We start from the raw sequence: 19,560 nt of genomic DNA, 5'->3' as shown, positions 1-19,560 counted from the left end.
AAATTTAAGTTGGCCCACCCTCAAATTTAAGTTGGCCCCCCTCGACATTTCATTTTATCCAACCCCAAATTTCAAGTTGGCGCAGCCACAAGATTTAGTTGACCCACCCCTACTATAGGCTCTCCCATGCATTTTCTATGGAGCCCTGTGTATCCTTAAGGATATGCATAAATCTGATCATATGGGTATTATCTCTGATCAATTCTTTTTGTTTCAATTGTTCTTTATCACTTATAATGCTACCACTAAACTACATTCACACTATTATAACATTTAAATTCTTAACATCTCAGATTACGCACTTTTGTGCAGATACAAGACATTACACATTTCTCGTGACGTATTTTGCTGGAGTACTAGCCAACGAATGTGTCCGAATTAAAATGCGGGCATCTTGGCAGAAATGAAACCACCGGAAATGTCAGGGCAGCACTGACTTAAATATAAAATATAACGTAAAGAAAACAATCATAACTTTGACAGGGTGGCCAAATTTTGAGAAAAATAAGTTGGCTGCAGGACTAGTTTAGTGATACCTAATGGTTCGATATAAGGTGAGAATGGTCGGCTGCTGTTGAAGAGAGGTCCAGCAGGTCATGTGGCCTACGCCAGCGCCCGCGAACTGTCGGGCGACTGCACATATAAGCGAGATGCCTGGTTGTTAGTCGTTACAGGGTGAGTCGGGTCTGCAATTTGGGAGGCAGGCTCCGTCAGATTAAATACGATGCACTCTACGGTGTCATCCTTCGACGGCTGGTACCGATTCTCGCGCATGAAGATGCGAACAAATTGTGTCATGTGCCGACTGTCACCTGCCTCGAACTGCCAACATTCCATAATGGTGTCCTCGACAGTCGCACAACTCTTGAATGCAAGTAAGTGTGAGGAGTTGTGCGCGAGGCCTTTGAGTATGCGATACCTGCTGTCTGCATTGCGGCTATATTATAAAGGCAGAACGGCAACATGGTAGACAATATGGAGAACAGACAATTACCGCGTGTATTACTGCCCAATAATCGTAAATAGCGGTCTTCTTCCACGCACGTGGCTAACCATGGCAAGGCAGTACTTTGGCAACTGCAAGTACTCTATATGTGACGCCCAAACGCGTGCCTGACCCGGTGACCAGTAAAGGGGACATAATATTGTAAGCAGCTTCGGCCAAAGCATGCTAACGGACGACAAAAGAGAGACAGTTGCACAATTCTTCTCTCGTGCCTTTTGCCTCAAGGTGCAAAACTATCTTGTTCATTTTTCCACCTTAATACATAGGCGCACCTTTACTCGATTTGCAACTGCTGCGGCATTCGATGAGTGCGGTGAAAAAATTGCTAGGGAAATAAGTAGAGCACCTTAACGAAACCGATAAGTCAGAATCAAAGGCTGTCCACGACGGCATCTTTCGTAGATGCTCTGCGACATTCGGACGCTAATAATGTGTTCCGACAGAAGAAAAGCTCCCTCGAAGTGCTTCCGACGATTATCCTACCCCGTTGACAGTGTAGCATTAAATAAAGAAAAGAAAGAGAAAAGAACGTGGCTGCCTTTCATGGAGCCTCCGAAAAATCCGGAATGAACCATCGCTGGGTTTGCTTCGTCTCGTCTAAACGCTTTTAGGATGATAAATCATTTCCAGGCGATGAGCGACTACTCTTCATCAAAAAAACTTATAACGCGGGCGGTAGAAGTTTTGTGGTGAAGCTCAGTGCGCGGGGATATGTTTTAGTTCTTTTACTTTTTCGATGACGTCATCACTACGTCACTGCGGGAAGTTTGAAAGTTTAATGTCACTACGCCATGCGGTGGCACTTCCGCGAACTAAACCCTGATGTCTGGAAAAGCTGGATACGATGCTACTTCTGTCGTTGTGCCACGTTAGCATCAAACGGAGGAGCAACTGCCGGCTAGGTCCGTTTGCGACTAACAACCCTCTCGTAATTTAATAACCTCAGCGTTCATAAGACGTGGGTTGCCAGTGTTTGCACTAACCGCTCACCCGACAGGCTCCGCGACGTGAAAATCCATAAAGCAGTTGCATTTACTGTCTGTATATGAGCTGGGATAACAGTGTTAGAAAGTCATTGGCCGAAACATTTGGAGCAACACACTTGCCATTTCGAGTATAAGAATCCAAATTAAACATATTATCCCATATATAGTGTTATTACACATATAGTTACACACAGAAAAAGGAAGTGCTAGACTCATAGACTGAATTGGTGTGCACTTTACTTCTTTCTTCATTTTTTCTTTCTCATCTTCTACTTTAGGACTTGTTGCTGCAGTGCTTGCTGCATTGGGGATGCTCACCATGATTTTGGTTTTGTTATTAAATTATGTACCAAGGTAAGCACGCGACACGGCGTAGTCTAAAAGCGCTGTCATCACTTGATATTGCACCGACCTATGTCTTGTCGTTGTGGTGTGGTTCCAGTATACAGCACGGTAAACTTCTTGATGTCACCGCACCCACCTGTATGACTGGCCGGAACTTTCTCTTGAAGGAGCCCTCCATTATTAGGTTGTGCGTTGTGCCCACAAACACGTTCTCGTCGGCAGCGTTCGGCAAGTGTTGGCACATGGCGTGCACGCCGCCCGTTCCCTTCGGCAGCTGTGGAGGAAAAAAAGCAATGGAGAACGCAGGCCCCACAAACACGCACGCAGGCACGCAATCACGTACACACACAGAACACACACATGCGCAGCGCTGCTTTGGTAAGCGCTGTACGAGTCCCTTGTCGAGTGCCTAGAAATTTACATGTCGACTAGCATGTCCTTTTGGATACCCTTTAGAATGTGTACATCACAACATTTCTTCCCAACTCCAAGAGAATCATAAGCCCCGGTGCGTTCCACTGGACCGAATGAAGATAGACTTGTAGGCTTGTGAATAATCGACAGAGGTGTCTAGATCGTCGCAAGAGAATACCTGTATCACAGCTGTTGGCACAGTTATACACAAGTAAGAGGTGCTGGTTGGCGCCGCATGGCTATTTCCATACAAAAGGAAAGACGTGCTATTGGCCGTGACAAAGCACCCTGGCGATTCAGTGGCGCCCCTGCAGGTATATGATGGCAGATGTTGCAGCACATGTGTAATGGTTAGAAAAAAAGCAAGCATTCCGCAGGCTGCGATAGCAACGTGTCCCTGCGACAATTTAAGTAGTTCCTGCCACTTCAATGTTGTCAGACACAACTTAACCTGGAATGGTCGTACAGATACTGTATATTAGACTCCTCACCAAAATTGTGTTCTGTAGGAAAAGAAAAATGGAGCATGCAACGCGCGATGTAAGGCTTATCGCACACACAACGTTCCTCAGACTGGTATTAGAGTACGCCTCAATAGTTTGGAGTACTCACCAAAAGTCACTTAAATGAGAGTTAGAAAGAATTGAGAAGCTATCCGCGCGCTTTGTATCTTCCAGGTGTCGTTGTACAGAATCCGTAACAAAATTTAGTTTTACGCTTTAGATGTATTGGAAATGCGCAGAAAGAAATATCGAATGAAATCCCTGTTTCAGATAATCAAAGGTCAAATTCAAATTGATATACACAAATATCTACGCACCCGAAAAAGACGGAATCTGCGAATAAATAATTCATGATTGTTTTTCAGTCATAATAATGCCCATAGTGACACATTTGGATTCTAATTTTTTTTCCTATGCAGTTGAAATATGGAACAACTTGCACAAGTCTGTTGTTGCTTCAGAAGATGTCAAAGCTTTTGAACAGGCTTTGAATATGTATTACCACGAATGTGATGCTTATTCTTTCTTTTTTACCTGTTGATTGTTGTGTAGAGATCAGTGTTTCTTTAAGTGTACCTTCTTGATGTTCATTTTGCCCTCCCTGTAATGACCCCCAGTCAGTGGTCCACAACATTCAATAAATAAATAAATAAATGGGATTATTCACACGCACTTATCTTTGATTGCCTGTATACATCACGGGGTAAACTGTACCTTTCGATGAAAGAACGCGGGAGAACCCCATCTGCCTGTTGGTGTGTGTATGTGCGTGTGCGGGCTTGCGTGTGTTTGATTTTCTTTATTTTTGATGAGTAAATACAATTGTCGCTTTAGTAGACTGTGTACACTTGTGTGAGTGAATAAGCTCTGCTATGTGACGTCAAAAATCACTCGAAGTAGTTCAAAGCAGGACCCTTTAAAGCATTCACAAAAAGAGAGGACTCAAGGGCGTATGATGTGGGCCATGAAATTTGCGGGCCACGAAGTGTCACTGTGCCGCAGTATATTTACATCATGCGATCAGTAGTCGCGGTCGGACATAAAGTACAAATATGGCAGGAACTGATCGTAGCAATCGAATAAGCCAGATTTTCCCGCTCTTGCGCGTCAGCATGTCTCTGTAGAGATTCAGGGTGCTCCATCTGCTTTCAGACAGAGCTGCACGAACAGAAGAAACTCGTGTAATTACAGAAGGCATATATATATATATATATATATATATATATATATATATATATATATATATATATATATATATATATATATATATATAATGATATACTTGCCGATGTGACGCCAAGTTTCTGGAATTTCTTGTCGGCATCCCACGCCTTGATCTGATCTTCTCTGTCCACAGCCGACGCCGATATTAGTAGATTGTGCGGCAGAAACAGCAGGACGTTGACGTCGTTCTGAGATAAATACAAAAGAAATGAAGCCACAGGGAAAATGCTAGTTGCGAAATTCGGTAACCATTTCGTTCGGGAGTGCAGTTTGCCGTTGGTACGCCATGAAAAGAGAGAGAGAGAGAGGGGGGAAGGGCTCTTTATTAGAAAAACAGAGAATTTAGCGGCGCGTATGTAACCGCTGGCATGCTACTCTGTATAGGGATGGGGAATGGGATTAAAAGATTCCAGAAGAGAGTGGGAGGAAAAAAGGATGGTAGGCCATGTTCGCTAATGATATGCATCTAACGTTCTTAATTTTTTTTTGTCTTTGCATTTCACCCTCGTCGAACGGTGGCCACCGCGGCCAGGATTTTATGCGCTTTAAAAGTCAATTCTAGCGTAAGACTTTTAGAGAAAAACTGTTAGTACTACAACAAGGGCTCAAATACATTATACGCACTTTTTACATGTCTTTTGGGAGAACCATATGACGCAGCGTGTTTAATTTTCGAGAGAAAAGGGAAATTTTTAAGGGTGGTGCACGCTAAAACGTTAAGTGGGTAAGCTAATTAAGGGATAAGTGAAGATTGCTAAATATTTTAGGGAGGTGTGGAGTGTAGCACCAAGTTCACATTACGGTTGATGTGTGCGCAAATTTTTGAAAGTGCGGCTTAATTGCAGAAAATTACCTCATTAAAACTTCTTTCTGGGCGAGTTGGTGCATACTTGACATAAAAAATGTAACAGCGCAAACACATGCAACCACAAAGTAACAAAGACGAGACACAAGCGCTTGTGTCTCGTCCTTGGTACTTTGTGGTTGCATGTTTCAGCTGTTACAATTTTTATGTCAAGAAAATTACCTATTGCAGCATTCAAAAGCGTTATCAAAGTGCTACAAGAACGTTTTCTCTTTGTCCTGCGACAGTCTAGTGCGGCACCAAACTTAATTGGTAAGGGAATCATAAGAGGCACGTTAGGGGTCATGCAATCGAAAAGCTTAATGTTTAAAATTTCAATAGGGATATGACTGCTCTAATACGATTCCTCTAAAGAAAGATAATCGCTTAAAATTGGGTTGTGAATGCCGAATGTCGCACAAATCTGCTGTTTTTTTTTTCCTGTCTCCAGGATTGAATATGAATATAACATTTGTTCTTCCTTCTTGGACCTTCAAGCGCAATTATAAACAGTCACACTCTACTGCTCTGGCAGTAGTATGATAAGGAGTAGGCTGCGTTGACGCACACTGTGCCCTGAAATAGTACGGTAATCGTTCGTATGACACCGACACTGCCATATTCGAACTTTCGTCAATAAGTATCTCCTTGATTGACTTACAGCTGTCAAGGGATCCCATAACCAGTCAAAGTGCAAGAGCGCAGGGAAAGGGACTGAGATCACACCTCATGCGCCCTGAATTCCTTGCTGATGAAGAAGTAGCTCCCTTCCTTAGAAGCTGACCAGACGGTGATGTACCCCGCGTCGTCGCCCGTCACAAAGCCTGCGGTGCCCATGAAGTCAACGGCCGTGATTGTCTTCGGTGCATGCTCCTGTGTGGGAAACGACAGTATTAGAGACGCTGCAGAAAATTGTATTGCACTTTGTCGACGCACATCTCTTCTTTAGTGCACTATCGCCATATCTCAGCACAGAAAGGAGCAACAGCATGGTTAGTATCAGCTCCTGAAGTTGTTTCCCCAAGAAAGCGTGCGAAATTGTCGGTGAAATATACAATCAGCATGAAGCGAACGTCCGTTGTCGACACCGTGGGCTTCATTTACCTTTGCTCCGAAAATCCAGTTTGCCTCGCCGTAGGGGTCATTGCCCCTTGCTCTTTCTTGGAACCGAAAGGCGGCTGCCCGACTAGTGTGCCACCACTGCCACTCGGCAAACCGGCTTTTACTCTTGAATAAAGCCAGTCGACTCTTAGTTCTCAAGCTGTCAAAACGTGTATTCCTCGCCTCCGCCAAACCGAGCTGCCAACAAGTGGTGACCTAGGACATTTACGTTTATTTCGAACGCTACCCGTGGAAGACGCTGGTCCTACTCCTGTTGACAGAGGCGACACCACGATTACGTCTCCTGTCATCGCCGCAGAGCTTCAGCTTCCCAGATTTCGGACCAAGAATCCTCGAGTTTGGTTTATAGAAGTAGAGACCCGTTTTCAACTACGCGCATCACTTCACAGACAGCAAAGTACCTGCACATCGTGGCCTCACTACCCTCCGACATCGCCGATGCCATAGACGGCTTCCTAGCTGGTACGCCTTCGGCCACAGTATACGACGACCTGGAACGCACGGTCCTGCAGCGACTCGAGCCATCGCAACAAGGTAAACTCCAACAGCTCCTCTCCAAGGAACTTGGCGACCAACGTTCGTCACAACTCCTGCACCGGTTACGTCAGCTGCTGGGTGAGGACTTCGCAAATGAGAGAGATCTTCCAACTTCGCACGAGCTGTTCTTGCAACGCCTCCCACAGTCCGTACGCATGATACTGGCGGGTTCCGACGAGACGAGTCTCGATCGGCTAGCTGCGCTGGCTGACACCATATGCGATTGCTCGTCTGCGGCACGGTTACCTTTCGCCGCTGCGAGAGTCTCAGAACCAGAAGACCTACTCTCGCGCCTGGAGGAAACAGTTGACCGCCTTACCACTAGAGAAGCTGACGACGGGTGCCGACATTGGCAATCAACTTCGGCGCAACCATTCGCCTTCACAGTCTCGCAGCGCACCTAGACACTCACCGCGGCAGTTGTGCTGGTACCAACGCCGCATTCGCGAACAAGCATGTCGCTACACCCAGCCCTGTTCGTGGACGGGAAACGCACCGGCCAGTCGCTAACGACGGCATGGGACATCGGCCCTCGCTCAAGCCGCCTATTCTTCGTAGTCGTCCGCATCACCGGCACCCGCCTCCGCGTCGACACCGAAGCCTAGCTGTCTATCGTTCCCGCCAAGGCCGCAGATCGCCAACGCCGCAAGTCCTCATCCACGCAGTAAAGAACACTACCATCGCGTCGTATGGGCTCCGGTCAATAACCTGTCACTCCAGGCCACGGAGGCTCTCTGGATGGAGGTTGGAAGTCGACCGCCAGGAGTTCGAACACATGCTTTCACCTCGGCGTTATTCGTCCTTCTCCCAGCAATTGGTTTTCACCTCTCCATCTGGTTCCAAAGTAGGACAGTGGCGACTAGCGGCCTTGTGGTGATTACCAAGCTTTCAATGCCGTCACTACTCAGGATCAATATCCCCTTCCCCACATACATGACTTCTTTGAGTTTATCCGTATGCATTACGGTTTGAAGAATGCGGCGCAAGCTTTTCAAAGGTTGATGCACAAGGTTACGTGCGAACTCCCGTTCATTTTCGCCTACCTAGACGACAATCTCGTTGTAAGTCGCACAGATCATTGAAGACCACAAAGTGCACCTTCGCCTTCCATTTGAGCGATTGGATGAATACGGCCTCGTATTAAAGACCCAGAAATGCATTTTTGGAGTTGAGTCCCTGGGTTTTCTCGGCCATCGCATTCCACAAGCCACTGGAATCACAGGTGTGGACAATCGAGGACTTCCCCTCTCCAACCTCCTTCCGAAGGTTGCGCGAGTTTCTGGGGCTCATAAATTTTCACAGGCGCTTCATACCATCTTGTGCGCAAGTTCTTCAGCTACTTACGGACCTGCTGCGTCACGACTCCGAAAAAATGAAACTTCCGCCAGTCCTCGGAGCACGAACACTCCTTCCAGAAAGCGAACACGCGGTTGGCGGCTGTAGTGTTGTCGATTCATCCGTTGCCCGACGCGCTAACTCGCCTTATGGTGGACGAGTCGACCACGGAATTGGATGCAGTATTGTAGCAGCATGATGGCACAGACCGGAGGCCACTGCGCTTCTTCTCTAAGCGCCTCAAACCTACAGAAGCTCGCTACAGCCCCTTCGGGAGGGAGATGATGGCCATCTACTGCGCTGTCAAGCATTTCCGTCTTTTTTTCGCTGAAGGCTGTAGCTTTTACATTCTGGCCGATCGCAAGCCGTTACCCACCATCTTCAGGAACAACAGTTCCTCGTACTCAGAACGTGAGTTTCGGTAACTTTCCTTTACCTCCGAATTTTCTACAAACATCCGCCATATATCTCGGACCAAAAATCAGGCAGCTGACGCACTGGCGTGGATCGGCGCTGTGCCTGCTGGCGTTGTGGATTTCGAAGCTCTAGCCTCTGCCCAACAAAACGACCACGGGCTGTGCCAATTGCGGGAAGAAGGCTCATCGCTCCAGCTTGCGGAGGTCAAATGCAACACATGGAAGTCAGGTCCTCGCCCGCTCGTGCCCCATCACTTTCGGCGGCCAATATTCGATTCACTGCACGGACTAAGCCATCTCAACATTAGAGCGACACAGAGGCTTGTCACAGACCGCTTCATCTTACCAGGGATCAGCAAAGATGGTCGAAGTTGGGCAAGAAGTTGTCAAGCCTTTCAAGCCATGAAAGTGACCTGGCACAAGCGTTGAGCAGTGCGGGCGTTTCGACCACTAGAGGGCCGTTTCGATCACGATCACATGCATTTAGATTTGGTAGGGCCTTCTCCGCCCTGCCAACGCTTCAGGTACCTCCTCACGTGTGTCGACCGGTACTCAAGGTCGCCTGAGGAGACGCCTCTGCAAGACATCACGGCCGAAACAGTGGCGGATGCATTTGTTGCTACATGGGTGTCGCGATACGGTTGCTGTTTGCGCATGACTACTGACCGAGGCCGACAATTCGAAAGTTAGCTTTTACTGCCCTGGCGAGATTTCTCGGCGCGCCCCTTCATACCACCATGGCTTACCCCCCACAGAGCAACGGCATGATTGGGCGTCTCCACCGACAACTGAAGGCGTTATTGACCGCCCCGCTCGACAGACAGCACTGGGTGGAAAGGCTACCCCCCGTACTACTGGGGCTGAGAACAATACTCAAGGATGACCTCGGAGTCAACGCAGCCGAGATGCTCTATAGGCCAGCAATCCGCGTTCCAGGTCAGTTTTTCGGCTCCCAAGAAGGCACTCCGCCAACGGCCGCGCAGCACTTATGTTGAATTCCAATGGCGGAGTCGGAGCAGCCGACGGACTCCGCGTGCGAGCAGTCGACTCTGGCGTAGAGCAACGCCTCGAAATCCGCGAGTGCAACACAAGCTGCGCTGCCGGAGCAAGGCGGAAGCGGAACTTCTATGTCCGAGTTACCCAGGATGCCTCGCGTGTTGTCATTTCCTTCCGATGTTTGCTCCCAGCACCGCCGCACCGGTCACTTGTCTCTTCAGCACCGTTCACCTGTTGTTTTTTTAGAAGTGCGGAATGGATATCTCGCCAAGCGTGCAGCAGCTTTCGCTTCCTCGCGAGTCGTGACCGGTGGCGCCTCCCAGCAGACAAACGTGGTAAAGGAAATACGTCACGCAGAGTTCCGGTCCACACCGCCGATTTTGGCGGAGCATGTTTTTCTCCTCCACGGAGTGACTCCTGCTCTGAATCCCCTCTGACTCTCATTGGAACACCTTAATCCCGCCCTCACTCTGTCATTGGAACAAACTTGCTCCGAAACGAGCAGAAAAACTTGCTCCGACTCCGCCATTGGAATTCAACATTAGAGAGGCTACATTACCTGCTCGACCAGCTTCAACCTACATCCCCACGTATCGCCCGTGGGCAGGCTGTGTTTAGCTTCCTGATAATGGACTCAATCACGCACGTCTTTCTGCGGCGCGTCTCTATCAAGCCACCACTGACTCCTTCCTATGAATGCCCCTGTCGTGTGGTTTCGCGTTCAGAAAAAACCTTGAAGGTCGACGTTCGCGGCAAAGAAGAGATAGTCGTGTGACTGCGTGAAACCAGCCAATCTTAAGCATCAACTCTTCGTTCCTTCCGCCATTCACACCTAAGCCCCCGGCATTCTAGAGGGGTGAGCCCTTGTAGTCCCCGTCTGTCACTTCGTTGCCCCCGCCGTAGGGGTCATTGCCCACTGCACTTTCTTGGAACCGAAGAGCGGCGCCATCATTGCCACTCGGCAAACCTCCTTTTACTAAAAGAGAGTGTGCTGGGAGGCTGCTTTTACTTTTGAATAAGGCCAGTCGGCTCTCCATTCTCAAGCTGTGAAAACGTGTATTCCTTGGCTCCGCCAAAACGAGCTTTCAACAAGTATGCTCATACTTGGGTCAAAAATTGTCAAAATTCAACGTGCTTTCACGAATTTCTTGCGATTAATAGTGTACTCGAACAGTCAGCATACGGAGCTACTTGCCGGATAGCTGCCAGCTTCATTCCTAATTTGGCCATGGAGTAGACGGCGAAGAACATAACGCTTCGGCGACGCACACGAATTGCCTTCCTATAGCGAGCAGATATTCAAGTACGGGATCCAGCCGAGGCAATCGAGCATTGCTAATCACACTCGGGACCGTGTTAAATGCCCGTTTATGCGGCTGCTTTGTCAAATTTCAAGTATGAGTGATATTTGGGCTAAGGGCACTAGACAAGGAAAACTATGGTTTCTGAAAGCGATATGTGCGAGTCGTCAAATTGCTGAAACCTGTAACGCACTCACCAATTGTGAGACATATTACGCAGCACCATTTTCTGAAATATAATGTGAAAGAATGTGATTACATTTAATTTCCATAGCTTTCATATAAAATTGACAATTTTTTTTTTACCACAGCGTCACAACTTAGACGCCAGGAGACGAACTATGTCAAGCCACGTTCATGTTTCAGTATGCACGAAAGAAAAAACAGCCTGCCTTGCACGAACAAACTGAATCACGACCTCAGTTTCCCACGTGCGCCCGATGAATTGTGATAAAAATAAGGCGTAAACGCCAGCGCTGGGTCGCCCCAATACGTACTGGAAAGCCCAACATGCGGTACCGGAAACAGTCGCCAGCACACTCTATCGATGCGGTGGCTCGTCGTCCACACGGCATGGCTGTCGCATCGCGGTGTCTATGCGGAGGCCGCAGCTGCTGCTGTATAGCAGCGGTATACCGTGATCATTATCAGCTTAATCAAGATGTCGTGGGACTTCCAATGTGATGCACGACGCAATTAGGAGCAAACGAGACGGTCGTAGTGCTGAACAGGAAGAACGTTGAACCCACGAACGTTTTATACTGATTTCACAAAATGCCAGCCGTAATAACTTATCTTTAAGTGCGTTAGACAGAAGACCTCAAAATAGACGAATATGCCGGCGATTTATTGTATAACTTGTATTTGTTATGCATTCTGCACTCATTGTGCAAGTGTATGAATGCATCCTAACCTTTCTGACAGAAACTTACATAACATACTCCATTGTTTGCTACGATTAGTTACTGTCTTGGCCTGAACACTTATGTGCACAATCTTTCAAATGTCTTGTCATGTCTGCTAAATAGCTCAGCAATTCAAGCGTGTTTACGCTAAATGATTTTCCTTATGTGTATGCGAGTAGTAGCTGATTTCCTCATCTCATCACTGTATATTGATTACAGGATCACATGCCATGAAAAAGCTGGTGATGGAAGTTAAAACATTTTTCAATGTAACAAAGACAAATAAATCAATGCGGTTCACTTGTCAGTAGTGTCTCGAGTCCCGACTGCTCTCTAAAATAATATTTCGCAACGTCCTTCACACATGCGTAAGCCGCAATTAGCCATGGTGAACGCACGCCTCCAAGATTGTTGATACGACGTCTGTCTAGCCGACGAAGGTCTTCGTACAAGTGCGGGGAACCTCGCAGACAACTCATGTGGGACATTCGATGCGTGGCAGGCATTCCACGTTTCTTGCATTATGCTACAGAGGTGACTGGGCGCAACTTCTACGGTGCGGAGAACACATGGGACCAGTCGGCCTTTAGCTTCCATTCGACTTTGCGTAGTACTGACTCCACCGCTGCCCTTGTGACCACGCAGGGTACTCCCGCTAAGAGTGGCCTCTGGTTAACAAACGATTCATGCATTGTGTTCGGCCACGAGTCCGCTAGAGCCGAATTATATCGCGCTTTTTGCAGTGTAACGCGTCACCATCAAGTAGTTCATATGTGCTCATGCACGCGCTCACATTTGAACATATCGAAGCTACAGTGAGCCACAGACCGACAGCCCATTAACTAACGCTTAACCGCTTAACTAGAAGCCCCAGCATTTGGCAAAGCGTGTCGACTGAGAGTGCGTCCCCAATCAAAGACTTGGCGTCACAGAGCAGAAGCGCACAATTGCTCTGCTCTACACGTAACGTGATGGGGCTGAACTATTTCGCTGCCTGTGAAGACGAAACGGATAAACAGGCACTCTAAACTTCAGATACAGTAAAATTCGGTAAATTTCAAGACTGGCAAATACGCATTCTAAAGTTCCCAAGGTGAGCGTCGTCCCATATACTCACGGCGGTGATGGCGTCCAGCCTATCGAGATAGTTCTCTTTTCCCTTCCTCCAGAAGCACAGGTGCTGCACGCCGAAGGTCAGGAGCAGCTCGTTTTCGGACGGCGGGAAGTGACAGCCAAGCACGGGGGCCGGGTTGGCCTGTGGGCGACAGTCGGACGGTACTTAGAAGTTCCTTGAGCTTCTCTGTTCCACAAAGGTGGACCGTGGAAGTGGTTATTAAGCTATTAAATACATGGAGATTACAAGCACAACAGCAGAAGCATAAGATTATGCCAACTAAGTACAGTGGACTGCGGATAAACAAAACTCGCGTAAAGGGTAATGCCAGATAAACGCGTGTACCAATGTTGGTTGGCCCAATTATGGGAACAACGTCGACAAACTTCGTTTAAACGGTATGCTTTTTTTTAACTCGATCCGGTTTAACAGAACAGAAACCCGAGACTGCACCTAGCTTATCGGTTGTCACACTTCATACCGAACAGGAGTACGTTGGCAAGAATGTCAGATCGTGATAGAAAAGAGTCCGGAAAATCGGCCAGTTGCGGCTGCTCTGCAGCGTTCACGTTCCCCAGTTTTCGCTTTTGTTTGTGAATAGTGATAGCGACAGTAAAAAAATGAGAGCACATAACTAAATACATTGTGCGAAAGAAGCGGTGATATTCCAAGCAGAGCACAATCACGTCTTTTTTTTTCCCCGCAGTGAAATTAAAACACTCGACGCTTTTGAAATAAAACGATTTTTCGTTATTTTTGCGTCCTTCGTCTAAACTAAACTTCCGATCGACATAAATCTATTTTACGCCCCTTAGAGGTCTGTTTAGGCGGAGTACGTGATATGGAAATCAAGCGCGATTCCGCAAGAGTGCGTGCAGTCCGTAGGCAATGTCTGGACGCGTTGTTCATGTAAGAGCAGCTAGAGCTTCTTGCAAAGATATGCATGCAAAATAATCACATGCAAGATAGAACTGTGGTTTTCTCTTTTTTCGTAAAATAGACGCTGTAGAGCGACTGAGGAAGAAAATGCCTCAGCTACGCCATATCTCTTTGCTGGAGAGCAAGAATAAATGGTAGCCCTTCGAAAAAGAATGTGGTTGCGGCGGCAGATGTCCCAACGAACATGCAACACCTAATAAGTCCATGCACTGGAGGCCGCTCTCCGTGTGTTATTAGGAATGTTTAGAGCTCAGTTCAGCACAACACAAAGAACAGAGCACAATGAGCCCAGAATGGACACATCGCGACACAACCCGGCTTTTCAAAGTCTTATCGAGACCGCTGTCCACTAGGACGTCTTGAAGATGCTAACGCTACGCTGCAGTTTACTCAACGAAAACTATAGCAGTTCGTGTGACGAAAACGCCTGACGTTAAATGGAAAGATTAGCGCAGCCAAGTGCTCAGCATGCTGCTCCAGCACATGTTCAGGTGGGAAGAAAGAGGGGAAGAAAAGCGCGCACATGGCACCGTCAATGCGAACCTTATGGGAATTCAGAATGGGTAAACCGCAGGCACGCGCCCTGAATGTGCGCAGTGCAGAGGCGGTGCACGGCCGTCCAAGGACGTTCAGCTGCCGCGTGACGCATGTTTACAGATCCGAACATCTGCGGACCACAGCCTCGAGCGTTTGCGATGCACCACAAAGCTGCGCTGCTGCCTTTCTGGAAGCCTCGCAGCAGATGTGACCGATGGTGACCAGCTGAACGATTAACGCTTACGCAAGAGTGTGCTTGCATTCTGTGAACACTGTGTTCAAAGCAAATAGCTGTCTTTGCCTCGTTCGCCCGATTTCGTGGTTAACTGATAGTCGGAGTCTGCAAGGAAAGGGTTAGTTCGTTCGAGCGTTCGTTCGTTCGGGCTAGTCGCTTGCATAACAATCAACGTCGATGGTTTCTACACACTATTTTCTCTCCCTTTAGTCATCATTTAACCCCAGTTCTCTTGCAGCCAACTGGGCTGTCTCTTGGTTAAACTGTCTGCCTTTCTTTATTTCCATAATTTTCTCTCACTTTACCAGTACGTATACATTGCTTACACGTCTATGTACGCACACGCCTCTGCAAACTACCGCGCCCAAAATATAACATTTATTTACGGACAAACATTCTAGGTCATTTTATTTTCAAACTTAAGTGCATTCCAATTAGTGTAACGTTGTAAAAATAGCCGAAATAGTTGTGTGGCTTGGCTGCACTAAAGAGATATCACTGCGCATGCGTGGGCGACGCACGTGCTCAGAAATCAAGCCTCGTTTTCTTGTTTTCTTTCTGAGTACCGACGGCAGCTCTGGCTCCGTTATTGTCGAAACTCCCCCATGAATACGAAACATTTCCCGAGTTGATATGGCGGACCGGTTTGTTTGGTTCCGTTCCGGCCGACCAAATAGCGCCAGTGAGTACAACGCTGTACATACAATGTGAACATAGGCCCCTCAATGAAATACTGCTAGCATGTTAGTCAACGCCTTCTTTGATTTCTTATGTTTACCCGCCGGGGTTGCTCAGTGGCTATGGTGTTCGGCTGCTGAGCACGAGGTCGCGGGATCGAATCCTGGCCACAGCGGCCGCACTTAGATGGGGGCGAAATGCGAGAACCCCCGTGTACTTAGATTTAGGTGCACGTTAAATAGCCCCAGGTGGTCGAAATTTTCGGAGTCCTCCACTACGGTGTGCCTCATAATCAGAAAGTGGTTTTGACAAGTAAAAACCCACAATATAATTTCTTATGTTTGTGCTACACTATTACGGCATTTGCCGCCGGATACACCCGCTTTTATAGCGCGAAATTTTGACCAAGGAACTTCCAGTGAGCGCGCCTCTGTTTTTGTAATCAAACAATAAAGCACGACATATGAAATATACATATGATGTTCTCTGATATGGGTATATCTAAAGCACACAAACAATTTAATAGACCAGTGCGTGATATCCAACGCCTTCCTTGATTTTCCTAAATTCGTTATATTTAGGTTATCCCATTCTTCTGTTACTGGGTTTGTGCTACTGGATACGCTCACATTTCTGTCCACTTCTCCTGAATGGAAATGCGCCACTGTGACCAAAGGGGTATAGAATACCGCAACGTATTCAGATAGGGTCTTCTCCGTGCCCGAATGCACCTCTCATCCCCGTCATTCTCTCAACAAGCATCAGTCATTGCCTTCGTGACGTCGCTGCGTCGACGTCTGATTTGGCGTTTGCACTTGGGCATATCTTTTGAACGTGTGCATTGCCTGAGATTAATGTTATTCCTTGTGCGGCACTACAATGTGCCTTTGAAGGAGAGCAACAAATCTGTCATCATGTCACCGCATCCATGCTATCGTTGTTACCGTCGCCTTGCTGCTATTGTCGCACACACCCTCGCGTCACACTGGCTCACCTTCTGCACCAGCATGTTCTTCTGTCAGTAACCCTTTGCAGTCGTCTCTCAAATGATGCTTTATAATCAGATACCTGCAAAATGTCTCGCGTAACATCGGTACACACAGTTCGCGAGACTTGCCCCAGTATTTACTCATTCCATCAAATGAAGCTGAAAATTTTGCTTTATTTATGCGTTTGCACGTTAAACGCAGTTGGCGTGCGATTTCAGATGGTAAATTTATCCATATTTAAACAATGCAAATTCTCGACCTCTTGTATTCTTAGAAGTAAGAAAAAATTGAACAGAGGATGAACTTACAACAGCTCTTCCAAGGATCTCGTTTTTCTGCCAGTCCCATAATGAGAGCTCGTGGTCGTGGCTGGAGTCGACAGCAACTAAGAGCACGCCCTGAAAGAAGGACCCATTTGATGGCAGAATAAGGCACAGATCTACTCAGTGGGCTTCCTGATACTATGTATACATAAAGCTACACTAACAAAAACTATAATGCCGACGTAAATTAGAACAACAATATACCGAATTCGCAAATAGACAAGATGAAAACAGCGCAGCAACCTCCGAATATGCTTTCCGGCATACGAGCTATCGGAAGGTGTTTTGAGAACACCAATAAATTAACTTGATATCCGTCCTTTTAATGTGGAAAAAATTATCGGACCATAGAACAACGCATTAGCGCACACGACTAGCTCTGAAGCCTTTAACAGCGTTCCTGAGAGATAATGATAAAACATCAAATTAATATTCATCTGGCTTTAGCCTCGTCCTACTTCAATCGAATGCCTTTCTTCGGCTACCCTGGCAGTTTTCCGAATTTGACCGAATGATGCCACCGTACACGGAGAAACGGAGATCACCCTTCCGCTTACGCGCGCTTCGTAGTGCCACACGGAGACCTTTGATTTCCCTTTCTCCGATGCTCTCTCTCTCTCTCTTCATTTTGCACGGGAGTGGTTCTTTGCAGCGAGGTTGCACCCCGGGCCCTTCAAGTAATTTTCTTGATGTGATGGGAAATCTTATTAATGTACGGTACGACCGTGGTATTCCACTTGTCATTGGTGGTATAGTGCATTGGTCTTCCAATTTGCATTTCTTGAACAAGTTTCTCGGTAACGCTGCGCAGCGAAAATTACGGGAAGCACGCTGATCGTTGCCGGCCAACTTGCGACTTGAAGCAGTACATTCATAAGTACTTGAAACCGTACATTCATAAGATTTCACATCACATCAAGAAAATTGCTGGAAGGGCCGAGGTGCGGGTTGTTTTCTCGGCGCCCAACAAAGTAGCACGTTTATGCAAGCTGGGCATCCGAGACGATGGGATGATCTAAATGTGTAGGGAGAAGCAGGTGAAGAAATGTGTGTATTGCTGAAGCAATGTTGTGTACAACGTCCCTCTGTCATGCGGTCTCTCCTATATCGGGCAGACGGGGCGTTGTGTTAATGACCGCCTCAGAGAGCAGGCATGCTCGCTCATAACCGGCCAAGGAAGCAATCTGGCTTTGCACGTGTTGATGTGCAGTGGTTGCAAAGTAGGCTTTGCGCTCAGCACTATACTGAAAACATGCAAGAATCGCCTCACGCGCGAAATATTTGAAGCCCACGCAATCCACAGAAGAGACAAATGCATCAGCACCCCATCAATCGATCTAACAGAGAAGGAGCTTGGCTACCTTAGATAGCAGATAGACTCATTCCCCGGCTAGCCACGTGTGCATTCGCGCGTCAGTATATATGGTCTGTGCATTTTCAAGTAAATCGTATGTTGATATTCTGCGCTCGTGTTTGTTTCCTTTATTGTCCCGTCCTCGCACAGTTCCCCACAAGTTAAATCTGGGAGCTTATCGCTGGGGAATCTTCCTTCGGGGTGCATTTTTTGCCTTGGTACCGCAGTACAACTCGTGAGAACGAGCTTTGCTCCATTTGTTCCAAGCCGAGCTTCAGCACACAATAGCGGCTAAATACTCCGGAATAATTTGCCCCTTCCTTTGTATTCCGTAGCGTAGCGGTCACAGCACTGCACTCATTACTCGTGAGTCCATAGTTCAAATCGCGCGTTTGACAATTTTTAACCATGCAATGCTTTTAGCTCCCCTTGTCGGCGACCTTCAGATGACCTTGAGCTAAAAGCCAGCGCCGTTATCTAGACAATCAAACGAGAACATCCCGGCAAGTTGCAAGAACAAAACGAGATCGTCCAGGCACCCAGTCAAAACATTAAAAAGTGCGGTCCCTGGTGTCCAACCCTCTGTAAACGACCGCATTACATACGCTAGTTACTTCCCAAACAAGTTACAAGAGATATTGCTTTCGCGTTCTTCGTGATGTTTTTTCAGAATATCACTCAAGCTGTAACTTCTAGTACGCTGAAATTTTATTTCTCCCTTCCAAAAAGCAACGTTCAAAAGGCAGATACAGGGCACAATACTCTTCATTGTCATCTTTTGGCGCTGAGCGCTCAACGCCAGCGGTCCTTGAGTTCCGTGGCGCGGGCTTTGCGTCGCCTCGAGAGATGGCGCCATGCTGCGTGGCGTCTCCTTCAGGCGCTTCTAGCCGCCGCGGTGGCTTAGTGGTTATGGTGTTGCGCTGCTATGCACGAGGTGGTGGGATCAAATCCCGGCAGCAGCATTTCGATGGAGGCGAAATGCAAAAAAACCCGTCCCCCGTGCATTGGTGGCACGTTAAAGATCCTCTGGTGGTCAAAATTAATTTGGAGTGCTCCACTACAGCGTGCCTCATAATCAAATCGTGGTTTTGGCACGTAAAACCCCAAAATACAATTCATTCTTCTACCTAGGCAGTGCAGTCTGTCTTCCTGATGTCTTTAGCTGCCTGTCGTGCGGCCTTCAGTCAGTTTTCTTCTTCTATCTGGGTCGCGTGCATAAGGACCAGTGCACTGTATGGCATGGTGCGGAGTGGTGTGGTGGGGCGGACCGTTGTGAACATGCACTACACACATTTTAAGAATGCGATTGGTATCATCTGCAACCAGTCTCCTTTGCCAGTTGCCCTTTCATCCTTACATCTACTCTCGATTACGGGAGAGGCAGCAATGTTTTCTTTTATTTCTGCATTACTTGAACTAATCCAAAACGATACCGCGCGTTTCATTCATAGCAATTA

The 19,560-nt window shown here is 47.4% G+C and overlaps 1 protein-coding gene across 5 annotated transcripts in view; it reads right to left on the bottom strand.

Annotated features, from left to right (window-relative positions):
• Positions 1–19,560, bottom strand: part of LOC135904559 (echinoderm microtubule-associated protein-like CG42247) — a 172,013-nt gene that overhangs the window by 73,407 nt on the left and 79,046 nt on the right. For all 5 annotated transcript variants that reach the window (XM_070534615.1, XM_065435414.1, XM_070534616.1 and 2 more), the window contains 5 exons: positions 16,735–16,824; positions 13,052–13,189; positions 6,049–6,195; positions 4,541–4,666; positions 2,474–2,611 (listed from right to left, as the gene is read on the bottom strand). In XM_070534615.1, coding sequence (XP_070390716.1) covers positions 2,474–2,611; positions 4,541–4,666; positions 6,049–6,195; positions 13,052–13,189; positions 16,735–16,824 — 639 coding nt within the window. The remainder of the gene's footprint in view (positions 1–2,473; positions 2,612–4,540; positions 4,667–6,048; positions 6,196–13,051; positions 13,190–16,734; positions 16,825–19,560) is intronic.

The sequence above is a fragment of the Dermacentor albipictus genome, chromosome 2 (genome assembly GCF_038994185.2).
Source record: "Dermacentor albipictus isolate Rhodes 1998 colony chromosome 2, USDA_Dalb.pri_finalv2, whole genome shotgun sequence".
Classification (NCBI taxonomy): Eukaryota; Metazoa; Arthropoda; class Arachnida; order Ixodida; family Ixodidae; genus Dermacentor; species Dermacentor albipictus.
This window is presented reverse-complemented; position numbering and strand designations above follow the sequence as displayed.